This window comes from Quercus robur, chromosome 2 (genome assembly GCF_932294415.1).
Source record: "Quercus robur chromosome 2, dhQueRobu3.1, whole genome shotgun sequence".
NCBI classification, from domain to species: Eukaryota; Viridiplantae; Streptophyta; class Magnoliopsida; order Fagales; family Fagaceae; genus Quercus; species Quercus robur.
The window spans coordinates 34,585,959-34,605,631 of record NC_065535.1 but is presented as its reverse complement, the minus strand read 5'-3'; the positions used below and the strand labels follow the sequence as shown (position 1 = coordinate 34,605,631).

Here is a 19,673-nt window from a genome sequence, read left to right as displayed (position 1 = left end):
GATTTGTGGCCGGTCACCCCGGTCTCCTCTGACTTTTGTCAATTCTTTTTCAGGTCCAACACATCATTGGAACCCGTATCATCCAACCTACTGATTTTCCAAGAAACATCATATATCACATAGTAAATAGTATCTGAATGACATGAAATTTGACATGTGTATTAAGAGTATAAAAAACATGTAATTCAACGGTTAGATTTTCAAAATATGTAGTAATATTTATTTTATTAAGTAAAATTGTAGCTAAATTTTGCCCAATTTGAAATACCTATAAATGATTGTTTATCATGATATCCTGGATTTTTTTTGAAAATAACTATAAAAGCCAAACTATTTTATTAGTTAGCCAAGGTTTGAAACTATCTTGGAATCTAACAAATCGAGTGTTTTACTATTGATTTTGGGTTATAAATCGAGTACATCATACTCAATTTCCTAGTTGCACCAGCAGCTAAGCTAGAGGATCTGTCCACGTAGGCTTGGAAAACGAGTATGCCATATAGAAATCGAGCCCTACAGACTTGATTTAGTAACACAGAGATCAGCAAAACCTCTATCACACAGAGATCAACAACCAGAGATCAAAATGCAGAGATCAACAACCAAAGATCAAAACGCAGAGATGAACAACGAAGTAGAAAGAAGCAACGATGCAAAACCCAGCAACCTAGGCGTCGATTCTAACCAAACCCCGACAGCAAAAGCTTTAGGCAATGGAAATCGGATTGGACGTGTGGTTTCTTGCCGCTGCTCCAATGGAAGAAAGAAGCAACGATGCAAAACCCAACAACCCAGGTGCCAATTTTGACCAAACCCAGGCGGCAAAAGCTTCAGGCGATGGAAATTGGATCGGACGTGTGGTTTCTCGCCACCACTCCAGTGGAGGAGAAGAACATGTTAGAGTGGAGAATGGGTTTGATTTGTTTTGGATTTGATTTGTTCATGGGTTTTTGGGGCTTGGAAGTGGAGAGTGGGACGACATTTGGAGAAAGTAAAAAAAGGAAAGGAAGAACAAGACAGTTGCTCAGTTGCTTAAGCAAAACCAAATCAAGTCCTATGGACTCGATTTCTAGATGTTTGAACTCGAGTCTGTTTGACTCGAGTTCTATGTCTACGTGGACAAATTTCCACTTCAGCTGCAGCATGATATTGAAATCGAGTACAATAAATTCGAGTTGTTAGTTTCTTAAATAGTTTGAAAACGTTACCAACTAATAAAATTGTTTGGGTTTTGTAGTTATTTTGAAAAAAAATCCTGATATCCTAATTCCTAAACTGAGGTTCAGGATAACGCTGGTTGCATGGGGGTATAGGATCCAATTCCAGCCAAACAAACCTATTGACCACAACGGTAGTTATTTGAGGACAGTGGTGGTTGGGGATTTTTTAGAAAATAACAACAAAACCCAAACAATATCATTAGTTAGGAAACGTTTTAAACTATTTTGGTTTCTAGCAATTCGAGTTAAGGAGGGTCGATTTCTGGGTTTTTAGCTGAGGTTGGCGGAGTGGCCACGTAGGCAGAAATCGAGTTTAACTCCGTCGGTTTCTAAGCCTGAAAAACGAGTTTAATGAACTTGGTTTCCAGGCTTGGAAACCGACAGCGTTGAACTCGATTTCCAGGCTTGAAAACCGAGTTCAATGAACTTGTTTTTCAGGCTTAGAAACCGACTCCTTTGAACTCGGTTTCTTTGTCTGCAGACCCACTAGTTCCTGACTGAAGAATCAGAAGGTGTAGGGAAAAATTGACAAAACCAGTCATTCCAACACTCAATAAGAACAAGAAAAAATGAATTGCAATTGATCAGAAGACTCAAGAACAAGAAAAAATGAAATCAGAACAAGAAAAAATGAAATCAGAAGGTGCAGGGAAGAAAAAAAGAAATCAGAAGGTGCAGGGAAAAAATCAAATATACTCGCCTACGTTCAGTACTGCAGTAGCCTAACCGAGTCCAATGGACTCGGTTTCTATGACAGCGACGGCGACGGAGAGTGAGAGACCGGAGCTGAGACTGAGACGGAGCGAGATGGAGGGCCGACGGCGACGGAGAAGGTTAAGCGAACAACTTGAACTCCCAAAAGTGGAAACAGAGACCTTGATCGAACATATGAAGAAAGGAGAGAAGCTGGTTCGCAAGTGCTCGAAAATCCGGTGGTGGAACTACTGCTTCAAGAGTTGGACAAGGAGATCGACAAGTTCTGTCAGGTTGATTTGCACGTATATGGCACAAGGAATTCTTTGATGGCTTTGTTAAGTATGAATCGTGTGCTGCAGAAAGTGGATTCGGTCGTGGAGACACCAAGGGTGTCGTGCGCGGTTCCTGGACTCCGGGATTTAACAGTTGGGTTGGAAATGCCAATAATGGAGTTGAAGAGAGGGAGTGCGACGGAACAGCGACGGAGCCGGATCAGAGAGCGGAGCTGAGACCGAGATGGAATGGACGCACTGTGAGTGTGGGAGGGAATGAGAGAGTTTTGTTGAGTTCTACGTGTGGCAAAAGAAAATAGAAACCAAGTCCAGGACTTGATTTCTGTGTAGAAAAACCGAGTCTATTAGACTCGGTTTTTGTACATATAAACCGAGTCTAATAGACTCGTTTTTTATACACAGAAATCGAGTCCGTTGGACTCGATTTCTATGTGTAAAAACCAAGTGTTTTGGACTCGGTTTGTATGCATAGAAATCGAGTTTATTTAACTCGATTTCTGTGCGCCGTTTCCCTGCATCATCTGCTGCAAAAAAGGAAAATCGAGTATATTAAACTCGATTTTACAACCCACAAATCGACTCCACCAAACTCGAGTTGTTATAAACCAAAATAGTTTGAAACGTTTGCTAACTAATGATATTGTTTAGATTTTATAGTTATTTTCTAAAAAAATCCTGGTGGTTGCCTTCTGATCCCTCTTAACTGTGGCTGTGGCACATATTTTTGGTTAGGGGTCCCACTTTTTCGTTGCCACCCCTTGCACCGGAAGAACTAGCATTTCTCTCTCTCTCTCTCCCTCTCTGTGCATTAGTCAAGGAATCACCCTTGTATTCAGGTATTTACCACACCAAAATTTTATGTTCAATTCCAACTCAAACTCAAACTCTAATTCTTGCTTCTTCTTCTTTTCTTTTTTTCTTTTTTTTTTTCATATTAATTCTAAGCGGTTTGTCTTTCAAACCTCAATTAGTTACTTATAATTTATCCCGTTCCACTAGTTTGCTTTCTGAATTGTTTTTTAACTAATGTGCGATTGCAAGTTTGCAACTCGTGTGTGTGCCATTGCATAATTAGAGTTGCTCAGTATTAAGTTGTGAGACAGTTGTTTGTTTCTTCCAATTCATTATCTGCTTTGATGATGTACTTTGTAAACTGAATGATCATGTTAAGATTTTGCATTGAATCCCATTTGAAAAAAATAAAAGAAAAGGACCTTTTGGTATTCGGTATATTGTGTTGTGTCACAGAGAATGCCTTTGAAATGCTCACCTCCTTACAGTTTTTTTATTTTATTCATAACCTAGGGAATCTTCCTAAAGAACAGCCCTTTGGGCTTACCTCTAGCCAGTAAAACTTACGGGCAACTGATCCCACCCGCCAAAACTAATTGCCGGGTAATCTAGGGGCTTTCATCCCTGACAGGCTAATTAGTTTATGCTCATATCCAAGACCAACTCACCTCCTTACATTAACAATGGAATTTGATTAGGTGTTTAGCTCTTTTTTTTTTTTTTAATGAGTGAGTGGCCACAGGTAAGGGGAGATTTGAACCAATAACCCTTGCGTTCATGATGGGCTATCCATGACCAAGTATGCTACCCCTTGGGGTTTTTACTATTTTGCTTGACACGTACTCAAATTCGGGTGCGAGACATAGTCTAATATCATGTGTTATATTGCATTGTATGTTGTGCTGTTAGTCAAGAAGAGTATGTGGGAAGACTTGGATTGTGCTCTCTGCTGCTCTCACTACACGTTGGGCTGTTATGAGTTATAGGGACTGTAGAAGTATATTCGTGGGAAATTTCAAAATGATTATTGGTGGATAGAATTGTAGAGAGAATTGATAGAAAAGCGGAGATCTGCTTTTTATATCTTTCTGTAATTAAGTTCTTTATTATTATTATTTTTACAAAATCATTGAATAAGCTTCACATTGATGAATTAAGAATGATGGATTTTAGCATTTTTGGGTTGAATTTTGATTTTAGCAGGATTTCATTCTGACTGACCCATCATCAATTGTTTTCTTTTCTGTCTTTTGGTGACCTCATAAAAGGAATAGGTATAATATTGTGATCCAAAACAGTAGGACTAGGTAATAATATGATCCCTAACAGTTTGTAATGAATGGGTTTTGCTTGGACTTTCTTATTTCTATATAGTCAAAGTATTTTGAGTTGTTCCTCTGCAACAACTCTTCTTAAATTTCATTAGTTAAGGGCTAATCTTTGAAAAATAAATTAGATTTCTCGAACTTCAAATAATGGAAATTTTAGTCAAGTGAGTTTGCTGTAGCACAGGGAACTCTCAAAGGGAATGTGTGTGTAAATAAACAAAAGAACAAAAAAACATATAACCTTTAGAAGCCAATACCTAGAGTTGCCTGGGGTTAGCATCAAGTGGTGACTTTAGGCTTCAGCACCTAAGGTTGCTCAGAGTTTGCATTAAGTGCCTAAGGTTGCTCAGAGTTAGCATTAAGTGGTTCTAGAAAAAGTTTTATTACTCAAGTGAAACATACACAAGAATGTGCCTTTTAGCAGTTCTCTCAAATTGCATCAAATATGGAAGTGAAATAACTCCTAATCAAATTTCATTAAATATTTAAATTTGAAAATAAAAATCAAATCAAATCAAATCCTTAAGGTTTATCAATCAATTAGCATCAATCTAGTCCAATGGAATCAATCAGCATCAATCTAGTCCAACAGGTATTTGTTGTCCACACCAGAGTCTATTTGGAGAAATAGAAAAGGCTCATGGTCAATTCTTACTGCATGAATGGTGAAAATACCTTATTTTTCCTCAATTAGAAAGAATTTGTTATTAAGTTTTTTAATCAATGAAGGTCAGATGCTGAGTTAAATGTGTTGGGGTCTGTAAGCCAAGTACTTCTTTGTGGATAACTATAATCATAATTTACCAATCTCGTTATACCTTTTGTAATTTTGTGATTTTATTTCCTTCTTTAGTCAATTAATATAGTTCCTTCTTTGTCAGCTGATATGTATTTAAATTTCTGACATGGCAGGGATGCTAGGGAAATCATTGGCTTCTCCTTTTTTGACCTTTGGTTCTGCAACACCCTACTGCTTTTCTACTGTGAGTACCAAAATACCAATTCATACCTTTTCTTCTAAGGGATGTTGAATTGATGAAACTGAAATGAATTCTTCTATGGCCTCTGTAGTGTATGGAAAAACCTGACCATGTAATCAAGTTAGTAAATTGGAATCTTAGCCCTATGACATAAATGTGCATGAGCAACAAAAGTTCAGCTTAATATCTTTACATCACTCTGAACTCTATTTTTATTTAGTTTTTAGAATAGGATACTTTTGTTGATATGAAAATGAAATAGCCTTACTGGCTGCATGGTTCACTTGTTTAGGGTTCAGGGATTGGTTGTGTTTTTAGTCTAGTGTTTTCAAATTAGGTGCAAAACCAGACAGGCTGGTTTTATTTTGGGATTCCAAGTACTTGTTGATATTTCAAATTGTTCCTCAAGTTTTACATCTACCTGCTAGAGATCAATGCATCAACAGGGTAATTAGGGTTCAGATTAAGAGTCTGAATTGAGTTTTGTAAATGCAGGTTTTGGTTCTTAGGAGAGCTAGGAGAAATAAATGGTTACATTTGCCTCCTTTCAGCCATACATAATTTGGCATAGGTATTGAATCATATGCAGTCTTTATTTAGCCATTCAAAAGTCTTATTTATTCAATATGGTTACCAGTTGGTTTTGATTGGACTAATATCTACTGATTTTGAATAGTTGTGTCCCTATGTCTAAGTGATAAATTGAAGTCTGTTTCATGGCGGTTTGATTTACAGTCCCAAGAAAGTATCAAGAGAACAAGTGTATGGTTCATTGAATGAACATATTCAATAAGAAAGAAGTAATAAACTCTGGATTTGAACTGTTACAAGGTTGGTGCACTGGGCCTGTTATGAACACGTTTGGGCTGAGTCTGTGGAAAACTTTTAGGAACGAGTGTTCTAAAAAAAAAAGGACTTCTTGTTGGGAAGTACAGGAGATTTTTCCTTTTAGGTTGGGAGATGGGAGTGGGGAGTTTTTTTGGTAAAGAAGTATTTCATGAGGTGATTGGTATAGCTTTAGATGAGGGGGGCAATGATGTGAAGTTATAGGGGACCTGGAGGACAGACATTTGAACCCTTTATCAATTAGGAGTAGTGCCAGATTGAAAAAAGGGAGTCAGACTTTCAGTAGATGCTTGCTTTAGAGTTCTCTTTGCGATGCATGAGACAGCTACACTGGAGCATGGGACTCTTTTGGGTTAGGTCAAGCAGAGGGGTCTTTTTTGGCAGAATGTTTGGCATTATGTTTTTACATGGTGTTTTCTGGACACTTTGCAGCGTTAGGAACTTAAAAGCAAATGATCTGATCAATAGGAAACAATATGTTGCAACTTGTGGTTTATATGAAAGCATGATGGGGAGTCGGTTATCTTCTTTTGCATTGTTTGATAGCCTGGAGTAGGTGGTTTTTGGCATGCTTTTTAAATAAGCACTGTTTTTTCCCCAAATCTGGAACTTTTCAACTTTTTGTTTGATACTTCAGTTCAAGGCTGAAGAATCTGTGAAGTGAGCTGGGGTTTATATTGGAGCTCCAATGGTAGGATGAAGACATTAGTGAAACTAATTTGTTTGAAGGAAAAGAAAGTTCTTTATCATTTAAAACAGAACCTGATAACAGATGAAACCATATGAAAGATGAACATCTATATTTTACCTATATTCCCTAAAAAAAGAAAGATAAAATTCTAATTAGGCCGTTATTTTAATATCTATCTAGTTTCATAAATTTGAGAATATTCAGCTTCACTTACCTTATGGTTTGCTTGGATTGAGGGGGAGGGAGGGGGAGTAGAATAGAGTAGAGTAGATTTAGTCCAAAATTAGTTTATTTTTAGCCAACTCTACTCTACTCCCCTCCACTCCTCCTCCTTCTCCCCTCCATCCAAACGGGCAGTTAGTGTTATGAATATCCATCTAAGCAACAAAACAAAATAAAATTAGACCATTTGGTATAGTCCTAATTTACTTTTTAGCTTTTATCAATAATGTTGCTAAATGGTGAGGTATATAGACTTCTTAGAAGATAGCAATAAGTACTCATTATTATTATTATTATTATTTTTTTTTTTAAAAGGTAGCAATACATACTCTTTTTTAATTCTATGTGAACTTGATTTCTATATGACGTCTGTATATCGATAACCTTATGGAAGTGAACTTGCATAGTTTCTCAAAATCTGATGTTGTCATATCAAGACACTTGAGATTGAATCCCTTTAACACAGATGGTGGTTTCAAGGGATTGCTGTGCAACTAATAGGATCAAGTAGTATTCCTGTGGAACCCCCTTCTAAACCAAGGAAAAGAGAACAATTATGTGGATTTTGTCACTCATGAAGGGTTAATGGACTAGGTTTTGAAGTCTAGCTAGTTTTGAGTGACACTTGTATTGGGACAGTTATAGTAGGAATTGCAACAACTAAGCTTTCCATGCAGTAATGAACAGTTGGACTTTGTAACATTTAAAAAGTAATGTACTTATGAAACCAAAAAATTTAAAAGTAATGAACCCATGATTGCAAAGCTAGCCTCAAATAATAACCAATCACACACAGTAAAAGAAGTTTTGTAGAAAACTAATTCCTAAAAGATGCATAAAATAATATGACATTCAAATCATACTTGTTAATTGAGAGAATAAATTTTAGGTACTCTTTATGTTTATCAAGTTTTCCTGCTTAAATATTGGACCTTCCTTTTAATAACATTCTAGATTGTAAGCTTGTAAATATTCAAGTTATGAGTTTATCTTCATTTATTTTATTATATATGTTAACTATTGAATCTAAAAAATATGATCTGCAATTTCTCATTGCAGCCTCCTGATCTTGCAACATCTACACCAAATATCGTGCTGTTAAATGTGAACTTCTCTAATGGTCTTCCACCAGATGTGCTCAGAGGAGCTTGGTCCACCAATTTCTCTTCTAAGAAATGGGAAATACGTTCAACCGCACAAATTGAAAATTTAACATTGAGTGATGAAGATAGGAAGGCATGGGAAGCATGCAGGCAAGCTCTATCTGCATTTAATTTCAGTGTTGAGGAGGAAGACAAGATACTTGGAAAAGCATTTGGCCAATTTCATTCACCTTACTGGGGTGAGGAACGTCAAAGAGAAGTACCAAAATTCGAAATTGTAAATGGAATATTGGACTATCTTAGGGGTTTAAGCCTTGCCAATGATGATATCTGCAAGTTGCTCAAAAAGTTTCCTGAAGTTCTTGGATGTAGTCTTGAACATGATCTGAAAACCAATGTGCAGGTGTTAGAAAAGGAATGGGGAATAAAGGAGAAATCACTCCGTAGCCTTCTTCTTCGAAATCCAAAAGTGTTGGGTTATAATGTCGATTGCAAGGGAGATTGTATGGCAAAATGCACTCGATGTTGGGTTCGGTTTTAGCTGTTAATTATATATGTTTTTGTCTGTGTACAATAGGAGCATGTTAATGTTCTTAATTTCATATTACGGTTGATTGATTTATAAATTCAAATATATATATTCAATGATTAATGTCTATACGGTTCATTTTAACTACCTATGGTTACACTGAGTAGGCGGGTTTGAAAACATAGTAATACCCACCAACTTCTGGACCTAGGGGTGAAAGTCCAGTAGTTAAGCACCTTGTCCGCTTTGCTTTAGTGCTTAAGTTCAAGTTGTGTGGGATGCATTAGTACCAGGATTGGCGGGACCATCTAACACGAGAGTTTAACTCGCAACAGTAGAAACTTGCTCTCAGGATTCCACCTTTTTATATTTTTTATTTAAAAAAGAAGAAGGGCTAACAACTATGAAAATGTTATAGGTAAACCAAGAAGGGCTGGAGGGGGAAGCATTCTTAGAAATTGGCAACGCCAATGGATCAAAATGATTATCTATCAATCTAGGCACCACCACAAATAATATAGCAGAGTGCGTTATTATTTTCTAATGATAGTTAATCAATTACAATTGCATCCGTGTCATCTAGTTGTGACAAAGTCTGTGGCCATAAAAAAATTAATATTACAACTTTGATACAGAGATAAATTTTTTCACAACTTACTGAAATGATATGTTGTGAATGATGGATAATTAATTTTACAAAAGACTTACTAATATTACTTTTATTTCTACCACACACAAGTTGCTACTTCAACAAGTCCTAAAGCTTTTTTGACATATTAATGCTGGACATCCAACCCCAATTGGGTTTCGCGGACTTTTTTTTTATATATACAAATCAATTAATTCATTAAATATAAATGGTAGCTCTAAAGCTAATCTAAACCCCTTTCTCACCACAACAACAACCAAAAAAAGAAAAAAAAGAAAAAGAAAAAGAGAAAAGAAAAAAAGAGAGCTAATCTTAACCCTTCGGTTGGGGATAGTATTATCAGAGATTAGAAACGGCAATGGCTGGCAAGCTTTCCTATGACTATGGGCTACAACAGTAGATTCATTGAATAATGGGTTGTCCACGAAGGGCTCAATCTAGCCTGACAAATGGGTTTCAATGATAGAAGTTAAGAGGTTGTTTGGATCATCAATTTTCATATCTCATAATTCTATTTCTATAAGTTATGAGTTTAGGATTTCCTACTTTGGGTTGTTCTTGGCATAGAGACTCAGTGAAGTTGCCTCTCTCTCTCCCTCTCTCTCTCTATCTGAATCACTCTTTTCTCTCTATTCTCTGTTTCCTTGAGAACATTTCAACAACCATTTTCTTCACCCAACTTCTCATATTTATAGCTCTAAATTAGTGGAGAGATCATGATTACTGTCATAATTAGTGCAATGGGAGGTTCAATATCATTAGTCGTAAGTGGACGGTTAGGTGGGAGTGGAATGTGGTGAAAGTGGCCTTAGAACTTGGTTCCCACTCCAGTAGACATGCCCGGGAGCGGTGTTTCCTTAGGCATTGCTGGGTATGCGAAGGATGGTGTGTTTGGACATTATTCTTTCTTTATTGTTCAAGAACAGTTTGCCGAGCAAGGACAAGGTGACAAAACTTGGCCTGCAATTTGTGTGGATTCGGACTGGGGTTTTGGGTAAAAAGAGACTAGGGCCACATTGCTGGGTCAGAATTCAAGGCCCAAATGGATCTGGGTACCACGATGCCGTACATTTTCCATCACCCATCACTCTGTTTTTATCACCCATAACTCAAAACTAGTGGGTCTCACGGCAGAAGGGTGTGTTTGGATTTGTTTTCAGTTTTTTTTTACATCACTCAATTCTCTGATTTTTTAGTGATGAGTTAGCAAAACTAAAAACAACTTTTAAGTGTTTTCAAGTTATGGAAACTGAGTTATGATGGCAATATGGTAATTTCATTCAACTTATGGGACCCACAGATTTGCCTTGTCCTGTTATGCCAGCTTGCACCCAACGGCTCTCTCTTTCTCAGACTCTCTTTTCTTTCTTTTTAGTTTTCTTTCTTTCTAGTTTTCTTTCTTTCTTTTCCCTCTTTAGTTATTAAATTAATTTCTTACTAAAAAAATATTTTGATCTCCGCCTGGTATATTATTTTGGCTTCTGATTACGAGATGCAACTCGCTAAGAATTGGCGAGGAACAGTAGGCCATGTATATCTATAAAACAACATTAGGTCATGGGTGGCAATCTTTTGGAACCTTGCTGTTCTTTTTTTTGAAACTGTTTTAGTTTTTTTGTTCTTGACTTGTTAAGTGATGTAGAACGGAAAGCAGCACCTTTTGTTTTTTTTTTTTTTATGAGAATGTAAAACTGCACTTCAGTTGTAACCAATTTGGTACTTATCTTACATACCAGTGTATTTTCTTAGGAAAAAAAAAAACAGAGTTACTTTCTAGAACAAAATAAAAGTGAAAAGAGATTAATTTAGTTATGAACTTCTAAATGTAAAGCATTGTTATTCACCTACGCTAAGCTACGCGGCAATGGTGCCACCAAGTTTGGATAATTTACTTCAAGGATCAATTGCAAACTAGAAATAAAAAAGGAAAACAGTAGTACTATTAACAGATAAGAGGTTATATTAGATTTTTCATTTGAGATCAATACCTACAATTTGGATAAGGCTTCTTATGGGATACACAACCAATACGTGATTATTTTAGGACGTTTGTTGTATTTGTGTCGTGTATAGTACATAGGAGCTCTGAATTCAATCCAAATTCATATCTTTTTCTTTTTCTTTTTTTTTAATAGAAAAATACAATTTCTGTTTTAAATATCTTTTTTTTGTTTTTCCCCTTGGTAAGGGGGTTGGGGATTGGACCGGATATACTTCATAGCTTATAGGTTTGGTCGTGCAATTAGCCTATAGCCCATTGCCAAAAGGAATTTATAGTTAGAATTTACCAAGTCAAGACAATTATAACTTAACCAAATGGAGAAAAGGTCAAGGCAATTAATTGGAACTGCTTGAAGCTTGAGATGATACAGAGATTACAGTATGAACTATGAAGTGGTACACGGAAGTTCGTTGGGAATGTCATTTTGATGACACATAAAAATAAATCATTAAACAGAACACCTTGTCTTTATAAAGACAGTTTATGCTAGCTTTAGAATCCACAAGCACCTTACCTCTCCCTCTCTCCACAACTTTTGTGTTTCTCTTGTTCTAACTTCTAAGGAGGCAGGAAATGGCTCGCACTAACATTGCTCTTGTTTTGACAATTCTCTTCTTTGTCCTGATGCCTGAGGTGATTGTTTAAACTTTAAAGCATTCATGTATGGGATATATCATAACAATTTTCATAATCTAAAAAAACCTGTATCTATCTAAAATTTATCTTTCAATTTTATCTTTGGTAGTCATGCACTCCTGCTGGATTGTTTTGATAAAACACGTGTACCTATTATTATAGCACTAGAAAGAATTAGAATAGTTCTTTTTTTTTGGGTACAAAATTTTGATTGTGACTGTTATTGATACTTCTTTTCAAAAAAAATTCAGTGGGAGATCTTTGGCGGACCACAGTTCATGGTTGAAGCTGGCCACATAAGTAAGTGTATATGAGTATATCATTGAACTACAAGACTTTTGTCTATATTATGCAATCTTAACAATGATAAATTCAGTCATTTAGTCTATCAATATATATCTTCTCAAAAAAAAAAGGTCTATCAATATATAATCTTTTTGCTCACGAGAAAGAAAATTTGATATTTTGTTTGAGAAATCAACTTAAATCTCAAAAATGGCAAAAGTTTGGTCAGAATTAGCAGATGTGAGAATTGATCAATTAACTTAGAAGTTGGAATAATGATAAGAAGCCTAACTTTAGTGTTACACGTATGTATAAGGGGTAGGAAGTGCTATCATAGTTCACATATCAATTTTCTTTTTCTACGAACCCTTTAATATCATTGTTGGACCTTTATATTTTACCCATCTGTTTTTTCATAATATTTTTTTTAGACCATTCAAAAGTTTTCAACCTCTAATTTTGTACCCAAATAGGAATTAGACAAATATTTCCGGTCCAACTTGAACCTCAATTTCATTTTCGCATTGGGACACCATATTCACTAGTCACTAGACTACTCATTACAAGCTAAATTTAAGGTGCATTTAGAAATAACTTTTCTTGGTGCACTCTTAACATTGCCAATTGGAAATAATACTATGAAAAGTGTGAAATAATATTTTTCCTTATATATTATGTGTTCTATGAATACCCAGACTGCGGAGCTAGGTGTGGTTACAGATGCAGCAAGTCGTCTCGGCAGAAGATGTGCATAAGGGCGTGCAATACGTGCTGCCAAAGGTGCCATTGCGTGCCTCCGGGGACTTCTGGGAACTATGAAAAATGCCCTTGCTATTGGCACATGAAGACTCATGGTGGTAGACGCAAGTGTCCTTAAAAAGATACAATGTAATGTCACAATAAACAAAAAAAAAAAAAAAAAAAAAAAAAAAAAAAAAAAAAAAAAAAAAAAAATTAAATGTTATATTAAAGTGTTGAGAGGTCCTAGAGAAACATCAAAACATAAGTTTGTGTTCTCGGTCCTCCTTTACTGTGTGCTTATCAATTTATACAATCATGTGTATGCTCAGTCGTGTTTACTAGAGCTAATTGAATGGTATTATGGTATGTGTGATTTCAGTGCATACTTTTCATACGTTCTTTTTTCTGTTTTTGTAAGTAACTTTTCATCTATTCTCTCCCTCACACAAAGGAAATGATTGTCTTTCTTCCATATCCAACAATTTATATTTATTTGTAACTCATGCTTACGTACATTAACATAGTGATGAAGAGGTGATTTAAACATGATGAGTAAGACGGTCCTCTGGATTTTCTTGTTGAATATTATGAAAGGGCCACTTGGTAGTTGGTACAAGAATTAACAAAATTAAATTTGACACAAACACAAAATTATAACTTGTTTCAAAATCTGGTTTTGACAACTGAGTTAATGTTCATCTAACCTAAAAATAAATTGTTATGCTAGGTGATTTTGAACCAATTAAAGAAAGTAAATAATTCTATTAGCATTCCAACATTACCAACAAAAATATCAAGTAAATTAAGAAAGTATAGAATGCACTTATTAAGCTAGATTGGCATCATCGCTGACTCGATCGGTCTCAACATATATTCTTTACATAATAACAATAATAAAAGTACATAATAACAATGAAAGTATTGTACTCAAAATGTATTTTGAATGTCCAATTCTCCCTTTCTCTCGTGGATAGTTCAAGGGCACTTGAGCTTGTTTCCATGGGTTTTGAGGCGAGCATAACATGGGCAAGCGTTCTTGTTGCCATAGGTACCAGGTGGAACACAATGGCATCTCATGCAACAACTTTTGCATGCTCTAGTGCACCTGTTCTTTCTTGATGCCTTTTTGCACCTCCTTGAGCATGCATAATTACAATCTAAATCACCGAAAATGAAAAATTAATTTCAATTTTTTATCAAAAGATGGTGAAAATTACTTCATTATGGATGGTAGAAAACTAGAAATATCAATACTCTAAAGTTATATTTGGATACTTGGATTTGGTTTTAAATCAATGGTTTTGGAATTCCTTGAATCTAAACCTAACAATTTTAAAATTTCTTATTTGGTTCATTTTATACATGGGAGGATTCGAAATTTAGAATTTTCATATTATTATTTGAATGCTTTGATAACCCATAAGTTAGGGTTTGAAACTCTTTTTCAAAATTATCAAAAGACCCTTATAGCTTCAAAAATGCTACATTTAACCTTCAAAATACCCTCAAAACTTCTAAAATAACAAAAATACCCTAAAAACCTTCAAACATATCAACATACCCAAAAATGTGCAAAAATAATCAAATAATTCTCAAAATGACTAAAATACCTTTGAACCTACAAAATAATCAAAATATGCCCAAAACCTCCAATAAGATTCAAGTAATCCCTAAACCAACCAAATTGATAAAAATATGAACAAAGTATTGAAGCTTCATATCTTTCAGGTATAACCAGTAAATTACTAAAATTAGTATGTATACTTAGACAAATGAACACAAAAAGTAGTTATATTTATGATATCATAAATCTCAATTAAAATTTATAAATAATTTTTTTTAACAGTGTATATTTTAAAAGAGAAGTCTAATAATTTAAAGACATTCATAAAATTATAATTAAAATATAGTTAATTGATCAATACTGTTATCGTTAATTTTGATAATTCAATTATTAGAGGAGAAGAGATTTAAAAATCCCAAATGTCTTCATAGATAATATTAAAAAAAATATCAGTTACTTCTTGAAAATTTTTATACAATTCTTTTTTTATAAGAAACAATTTTTATACTTATTCAATGTGACTCTGTTTTTTTTTTTTTTTTTTTTTTTTTTTTTTTTTTTTTTTGGAGAAGCCAATGTGACTCTGTTAATTGCGCATAAGATAAAAATATCAATTAAGAAGAAAAATTACTTTTGTGCCGGTCTAATCAGTAAATTGTTATTTTTTTATTTTTAGAATCGGTCTATTCAGTAACTAGCAAGCAAGGCACGTGAATCCTTCTAGTTGATATACTACTACATAGTGGCATAGTGCGTTGGCCACGGCCTCCAATGATGTGATTTTATAATTAATCACGGCTGATTGACTTTTTTGCTTTAGTAAGCAGGGGTTAGAGTTGAACAATAGTAGAAAATGGAAATTACCAGGATCGTAGTAATCCCTGTCCCAGAATTTTTATTTTTATTTTTATTTTTTATGACATTCTTAAAGGAGCCATGTTTTGTATTTTCCGAGGATTCCAATTTAGGACATTAACCTATCCAAATCAAATAACCCTTTTCAACTATGGATTTGAGGATCTTAGTTAGTTCAATTATAAAATATTTTGAATAAAAAATTTATGGTTGAACTCTGTATACATAAAAAATTAATTGGTGTTTTGGGTCTAATGATAAAGAACAATTATAATGGAATAGACCGCATAAGTTAAATTCTATCATATCATATTTATCAAAAAAGAAAAAGTAAAAAAAATAATAATAATGTGTACTTTAAAGGATACTACAAATTTTATTACACTATCTTTACAAAATTGATGTGTCATCAATAACAAAAAAATAATTATGATATTTATTATGTTGTTGACATTAACCAATCACATTGATTATTACCACATTAATTTGTAAATGTTATGTAGTAAAATTTGTAATATTTTTAGCAATAACTAAATGAAAAAAAAAAAAAAAAAAAATTGGAAGGGAATGATTAATGAATTTCAGGTCTAGCAAAGTAAAACTTACTGATTTTCTGGGGTTTATGTTTACTGTGAAGCGCTAGTTCGTTTTCCCCTTCATCCATCTGAATCCAAAAGTGACATGACAAAAGTGAGCCCCCAGGTTCAAATTCAAATTTTTATACTGTCAATTTATGCAGTGATTGATTAACACAAAAACATGGAATAAAATTAAAGAAAATTAATGGCACACACACACTCAGAAAACCCAAGGAATTATAGAACTTTTCCTATTAGTCTCAAATATCAAATGCAATTTGCTTCATTGAATTTTTAAATAATGGTTTGTTCAGTCTTGCTAGACATCTTATATTTATTTGGATTTTAAATCATTATTGTAAGATCACAAAACATCTTGGCAACCGAAGCATATTTGATATAGAAAATGGAACATACATAGGTAGAGAGACTCACATTAGCCAGAGTATTTGCTGCATTACTATATGATGAAGCCTCTGCAAGAACCTGGAAATTAAAGGTACACCAATTTACAAAATAAAGTTAGATAAAACATTAATTTTCTACATTATGAGACCATCTTTAATCGCGATATGTACCTGTAAGAGGAGGATGACAATGGCGAAAATGATGAAGAGCTTCATCTTTAGGACTCGGATGATAACTTGATAAGTATGATGAGAATAAGTCAAGGACAAAGAGGCATTATATATGGTTATTTTTTTGGATGCTTTTTTCACCTGTCTCTTTTACGATTCACATGCAAAGATTAGAGCAAAGTCACAGCCTTTGAGTTGAGTGCTCAGGGAAATGTTCTTTGGAAGCTTCTCTATTACTTTTGTTCCTTTTACTATTACTATAGATCGTGCTTTATTAGCGAAATTTTTACAACAATTTCACAATAAAAATTAAAACAATAATAATTTAATAATTTTACCAATCGCATATATCACTTTTTTATCTATTGTTAACTAGTTTGATTAGGTTAAATGTCATCCTATCAAATTTAGTGCACAAGAATCTAGGCTTTTCCCATCTTTAACATTTGATCGTATGTAATTTATTGTGAAAATATTATGTTTTATTCCTTTTATCTTTTGCTATAGTGTGAGACTGTGAGTACAGCTGTTAATGCTTGCAGTGCATGGACAAGAGTAGGGCGATAGAGGCAAGGTGGTCCCCTCAATAGTTAGGGCTATAATGCTCGTGGGTCATGGCCTTGTCTTGTTTTAGGCTTTTAGTTAGCATGTGAATCAGAGAGCAGTAGGGTAGGTTGTTGGGAGGAGTCAAATTTCACCAACTCATAAAAGCATTGGAAATCTGCCAAGAAAGGGATCATTTCACGCTGTGCCTTTGTAGTTTGTACCATTCCTAGTGTTCGTTGCACGTGCAAGGCACGTGTTAGTCCTTTAATAAAGTAAGTAATATAGATTAAAAAAAAAAAAAAAAAAAGTATGAAATCATGTATTTAAATTTAAAATAATTATTTCAATATTTATGTATTATGATAATTTCTTAGAACTTATTTACTAAATGTAATATCTACACACCAAAAAAATGTTACAAAGAATGATAATGAATGTCATCATCTTTCTACAATATTTAAATTTTCGCAATGAATGATAATATATGCTACAATTTTTTTGAAGATCTTCATTAAATTAAATATTTGCAATCATCTACAATGAAGATTTTGTTATTCATATTTCATTCTTTATTATCTTATTTTATGAGTTTAACTACAGTGTTTAACTTACTTATTTTTAAGGAATACACTTTTAAGTAGGAAAATAAATTAAAATAAGAACAAAATAACAAAAGACATATGTCATCAAAGTTTTTATTAGATAAAATTATAAGTGTAGAAGATTTAAACCTAATAAATTAGTGTTCTCTAGGTAACAAATAGAACACCATATATCATCATTCTAACTTTCCAAGCATGACTATCAGTCTACTACATAAAATTCAAAATACACAAAGAAATTTTTTGGGACATTAAAATTTAGTAGGGGTATATTAGGCATTGCACAATGGAATATTTTAGGAATTATAAGATTTTGTTAGGGTTTAACTAAGAGATAAACAATAGGGAGATATGCTCATTTACAAAATATAAATGATGAAATTATTCAACTTTACTTTAGGAGGGAATGCAACTCCCCCGAACATAAAGGAAGAAAGTGTTATACTTCGTCAATTTGTGTGTGTGTGTTATGTGTGTGTAAAACAATATGTGTGTGTGTGTGTGTGTGTGTGTTTTTTTTTTTTTTTTTTTTTTTTTTTTAAATTGAAACAATGTGTAAAAAAAAAATCAACCTAAAAAAATTATGCATTAAACAATGAATTTTAGTTCAACAAATTGAATAAACCAAAAAAGAAGTCTAGAAACACAACAACACGTCACGATATTTTTACAATACCTTTATTTTTAGCTATGGTGGGTCCTAGTATGATATTTTATTATTTTATTTTAGAGTAATGTTACGTCCACAATATTTTTATAATAAATCTTAGGTGGTAAATTGCTACTGGTTTTAAATTGGGCTAACCACTTTTAACCGTGTATTTAAAAATAAAATAAAAGGCCAATTGAAGAAAATTGTGCCTAAAACAATGAGTTTTGGCTTACTAAATTTGACTAAACAAAAAAAGAAACCTAGGAACAAAACAAAATGTCACACAAAAAAGAAGTTTAGGAATATAACAAAACGTCACAACATTTTCGTAATATTTTTTATTTCTAGCTGTGGTAGGTCCCAATTTGATATTTTATTATTTAATTTTTACGTCCACAACATTTTCACAACGAATCTTAGGTAGGGGTGTCAATGTTCAACCCAACCCGCGAACACGATACGAACTCGACACGGGTTTTTGCGGGTTAGGGTTGGACCTTAATGGGTTTGGGTCATAAACGGGTCAACTCAAAAGCGACACGATAAGAAACGTGTCATAAGTGGGTCAACCCGCATAACCCGCAATAGACACATTTAACACGTCAATTTATTTGTGTCAACCCAAAATGACCCACTTAATACAACTTGTTTAACTCATTTAACAAATAAATATTTATTTTATTTTAGATTTGTCAAATACCTTTTATATCCAACATATATTTTAAATTTAAAAAGAAAAGTGAGTAATTACAAAAATTTACAAGAGATATAATAGGAAATTGAAACTTTACAGACCCTAGAACTACTAATACTTTTTTTTTTGGTATAGAACTTGCACAAATAAAATTGGATGAGCTTGTGGAAGATGTTATGAATTTGAACATCAACAAATAATCTATGGATGATAATCGTGGTCATAGTCAGGATTAGTTTACTGTTTACTCAAATTCTTTAAATATTGATACTTAGTATTTGACGAGTTCCAAGGATATTATTATTTTTTAACTATGTTATTTTATTTTTGTTAAACTTAGTTATTTTGAATTTGGGTTGAAGTGTATGCACTTCTTTTAGAGTGTAAAGAACTTATTTTCTAGATGAATATTATATTTTTGTTAAACTATATTATTTTGAATGTGAGTTGAAGACTTGAAGTGTATGCACTGCTTTTTGGGATGTAAAAAAAATTATTTCTAGATGGATGTTATATTTAATATTATGCTGGTTGAAATGGATTGTGTTACATTCGTGTCAACCCAACACGACTCGTTTATTAAGCGTGTTA

At 33.7% G+C, this 19,673-nt stretch overlaps 2 protein-coding genes across 3 annotated transcripts; one reads left to right on the top strand and one right to left on the bottom strand.

Moving 5' to 3' along the window:
• The first annotated feature begins 2,891 nt into the window (after nucleotides 1-2,891).
• LOC126713466 (uncharacterized) lies at nucleotides 2,892-8,831 on the top strand. The gene is made up of 3 exons (XM_050413218.1): nucleotides 2,892-3,045; nucleotides 5,242-5,312; nucleotides 8,128-8,831. Exons 2-3 carry the CDS (start codon nucleotides 5,244-5,246, stop codon nucleotides 8,710-8,712), a joined length of 654 nt encoding a protein of 217 aa, XP_050269175.1. The 5' UTR covers nucleotides 2,892-3,045; nucleotides 5,242-5,243; the 3' UTR covers nucleotides 8,713-8,831.
• Nucleotides 8,832-13,755: 4,924 nt separating this feature from the next.
• Nucleotides 13,756-16,770, bottom strand: LOC126713465 (cypmaclein). Of its 2 annotated transcripts, none has more exons than XM_050413216.1 (4): nucleotides 16,589-16,770; nucleotides 16,428-16,496; nucleotides 16,039-16,096; nucleotides 13,756-14,170 (listed from the first exon to the last, which is right to left on the bottom strand). In XM_050413216.1, the coding sequence occupies exons 1-4, from the start codon at nucleotides 16,631-16,633 to the stop codon at nucleotides 13,989-13,991; spliced, it is 354 nt and encodes a 117-aa protein (XP_050269173.1). In that variant the 5' UTR covers nucleotides 16,634-16,770; the 3' UTR covers nucleotides 13,756-13,988. The 2 variants fall into 2 exon arrangements, with proteins under 2 accessions (XP_050269173.1, XP_050269174.1); XM_050413217.1 differs by having other exon boundaries at nucleotides 16,446-16,496; nucleotides 16,589-16,754.
• Nucleotides 16,771-19,673: the final 2,903 nt, after the last annotated feature.

Coding starts and splice junctions, on each gene's coding strand:
- LOC126713465 (XM_050413216.1), bottom strand. CDS start 16,633: ATGAAGCTCTTCATCATTTTCGCCATTGTCATCCTCCTCTTACAG. Junction 16,497..16,588: donor TTGTCATCCTCCTCTTACAG/GTACATATCGCG, acceptor TTTAATTTCCAG/GTTCTTGCAGAGGCTTCATC. Junction 16,097..16,427: donor ATGTGAGTCTCTCTACCTAT/GTATGTTCCATT, acceptor TTTTGGATTCAG/ATGGATGAAGGGGAAAACGA.
- LOC126713466 (XM_050413218.1), top strand. CDS start 5,244: ATGCTAGGGAAATCATTGGCTTCTCCTTTTTTGACCTTTGGTTCTGCA. Junction 5,313..8,127: donor CACCCTACTGCTTTTCTACT/GTGAGTACCAAA, acceptor TTCTCATTGCAG/CCTCCTGATCTTGCAACATC.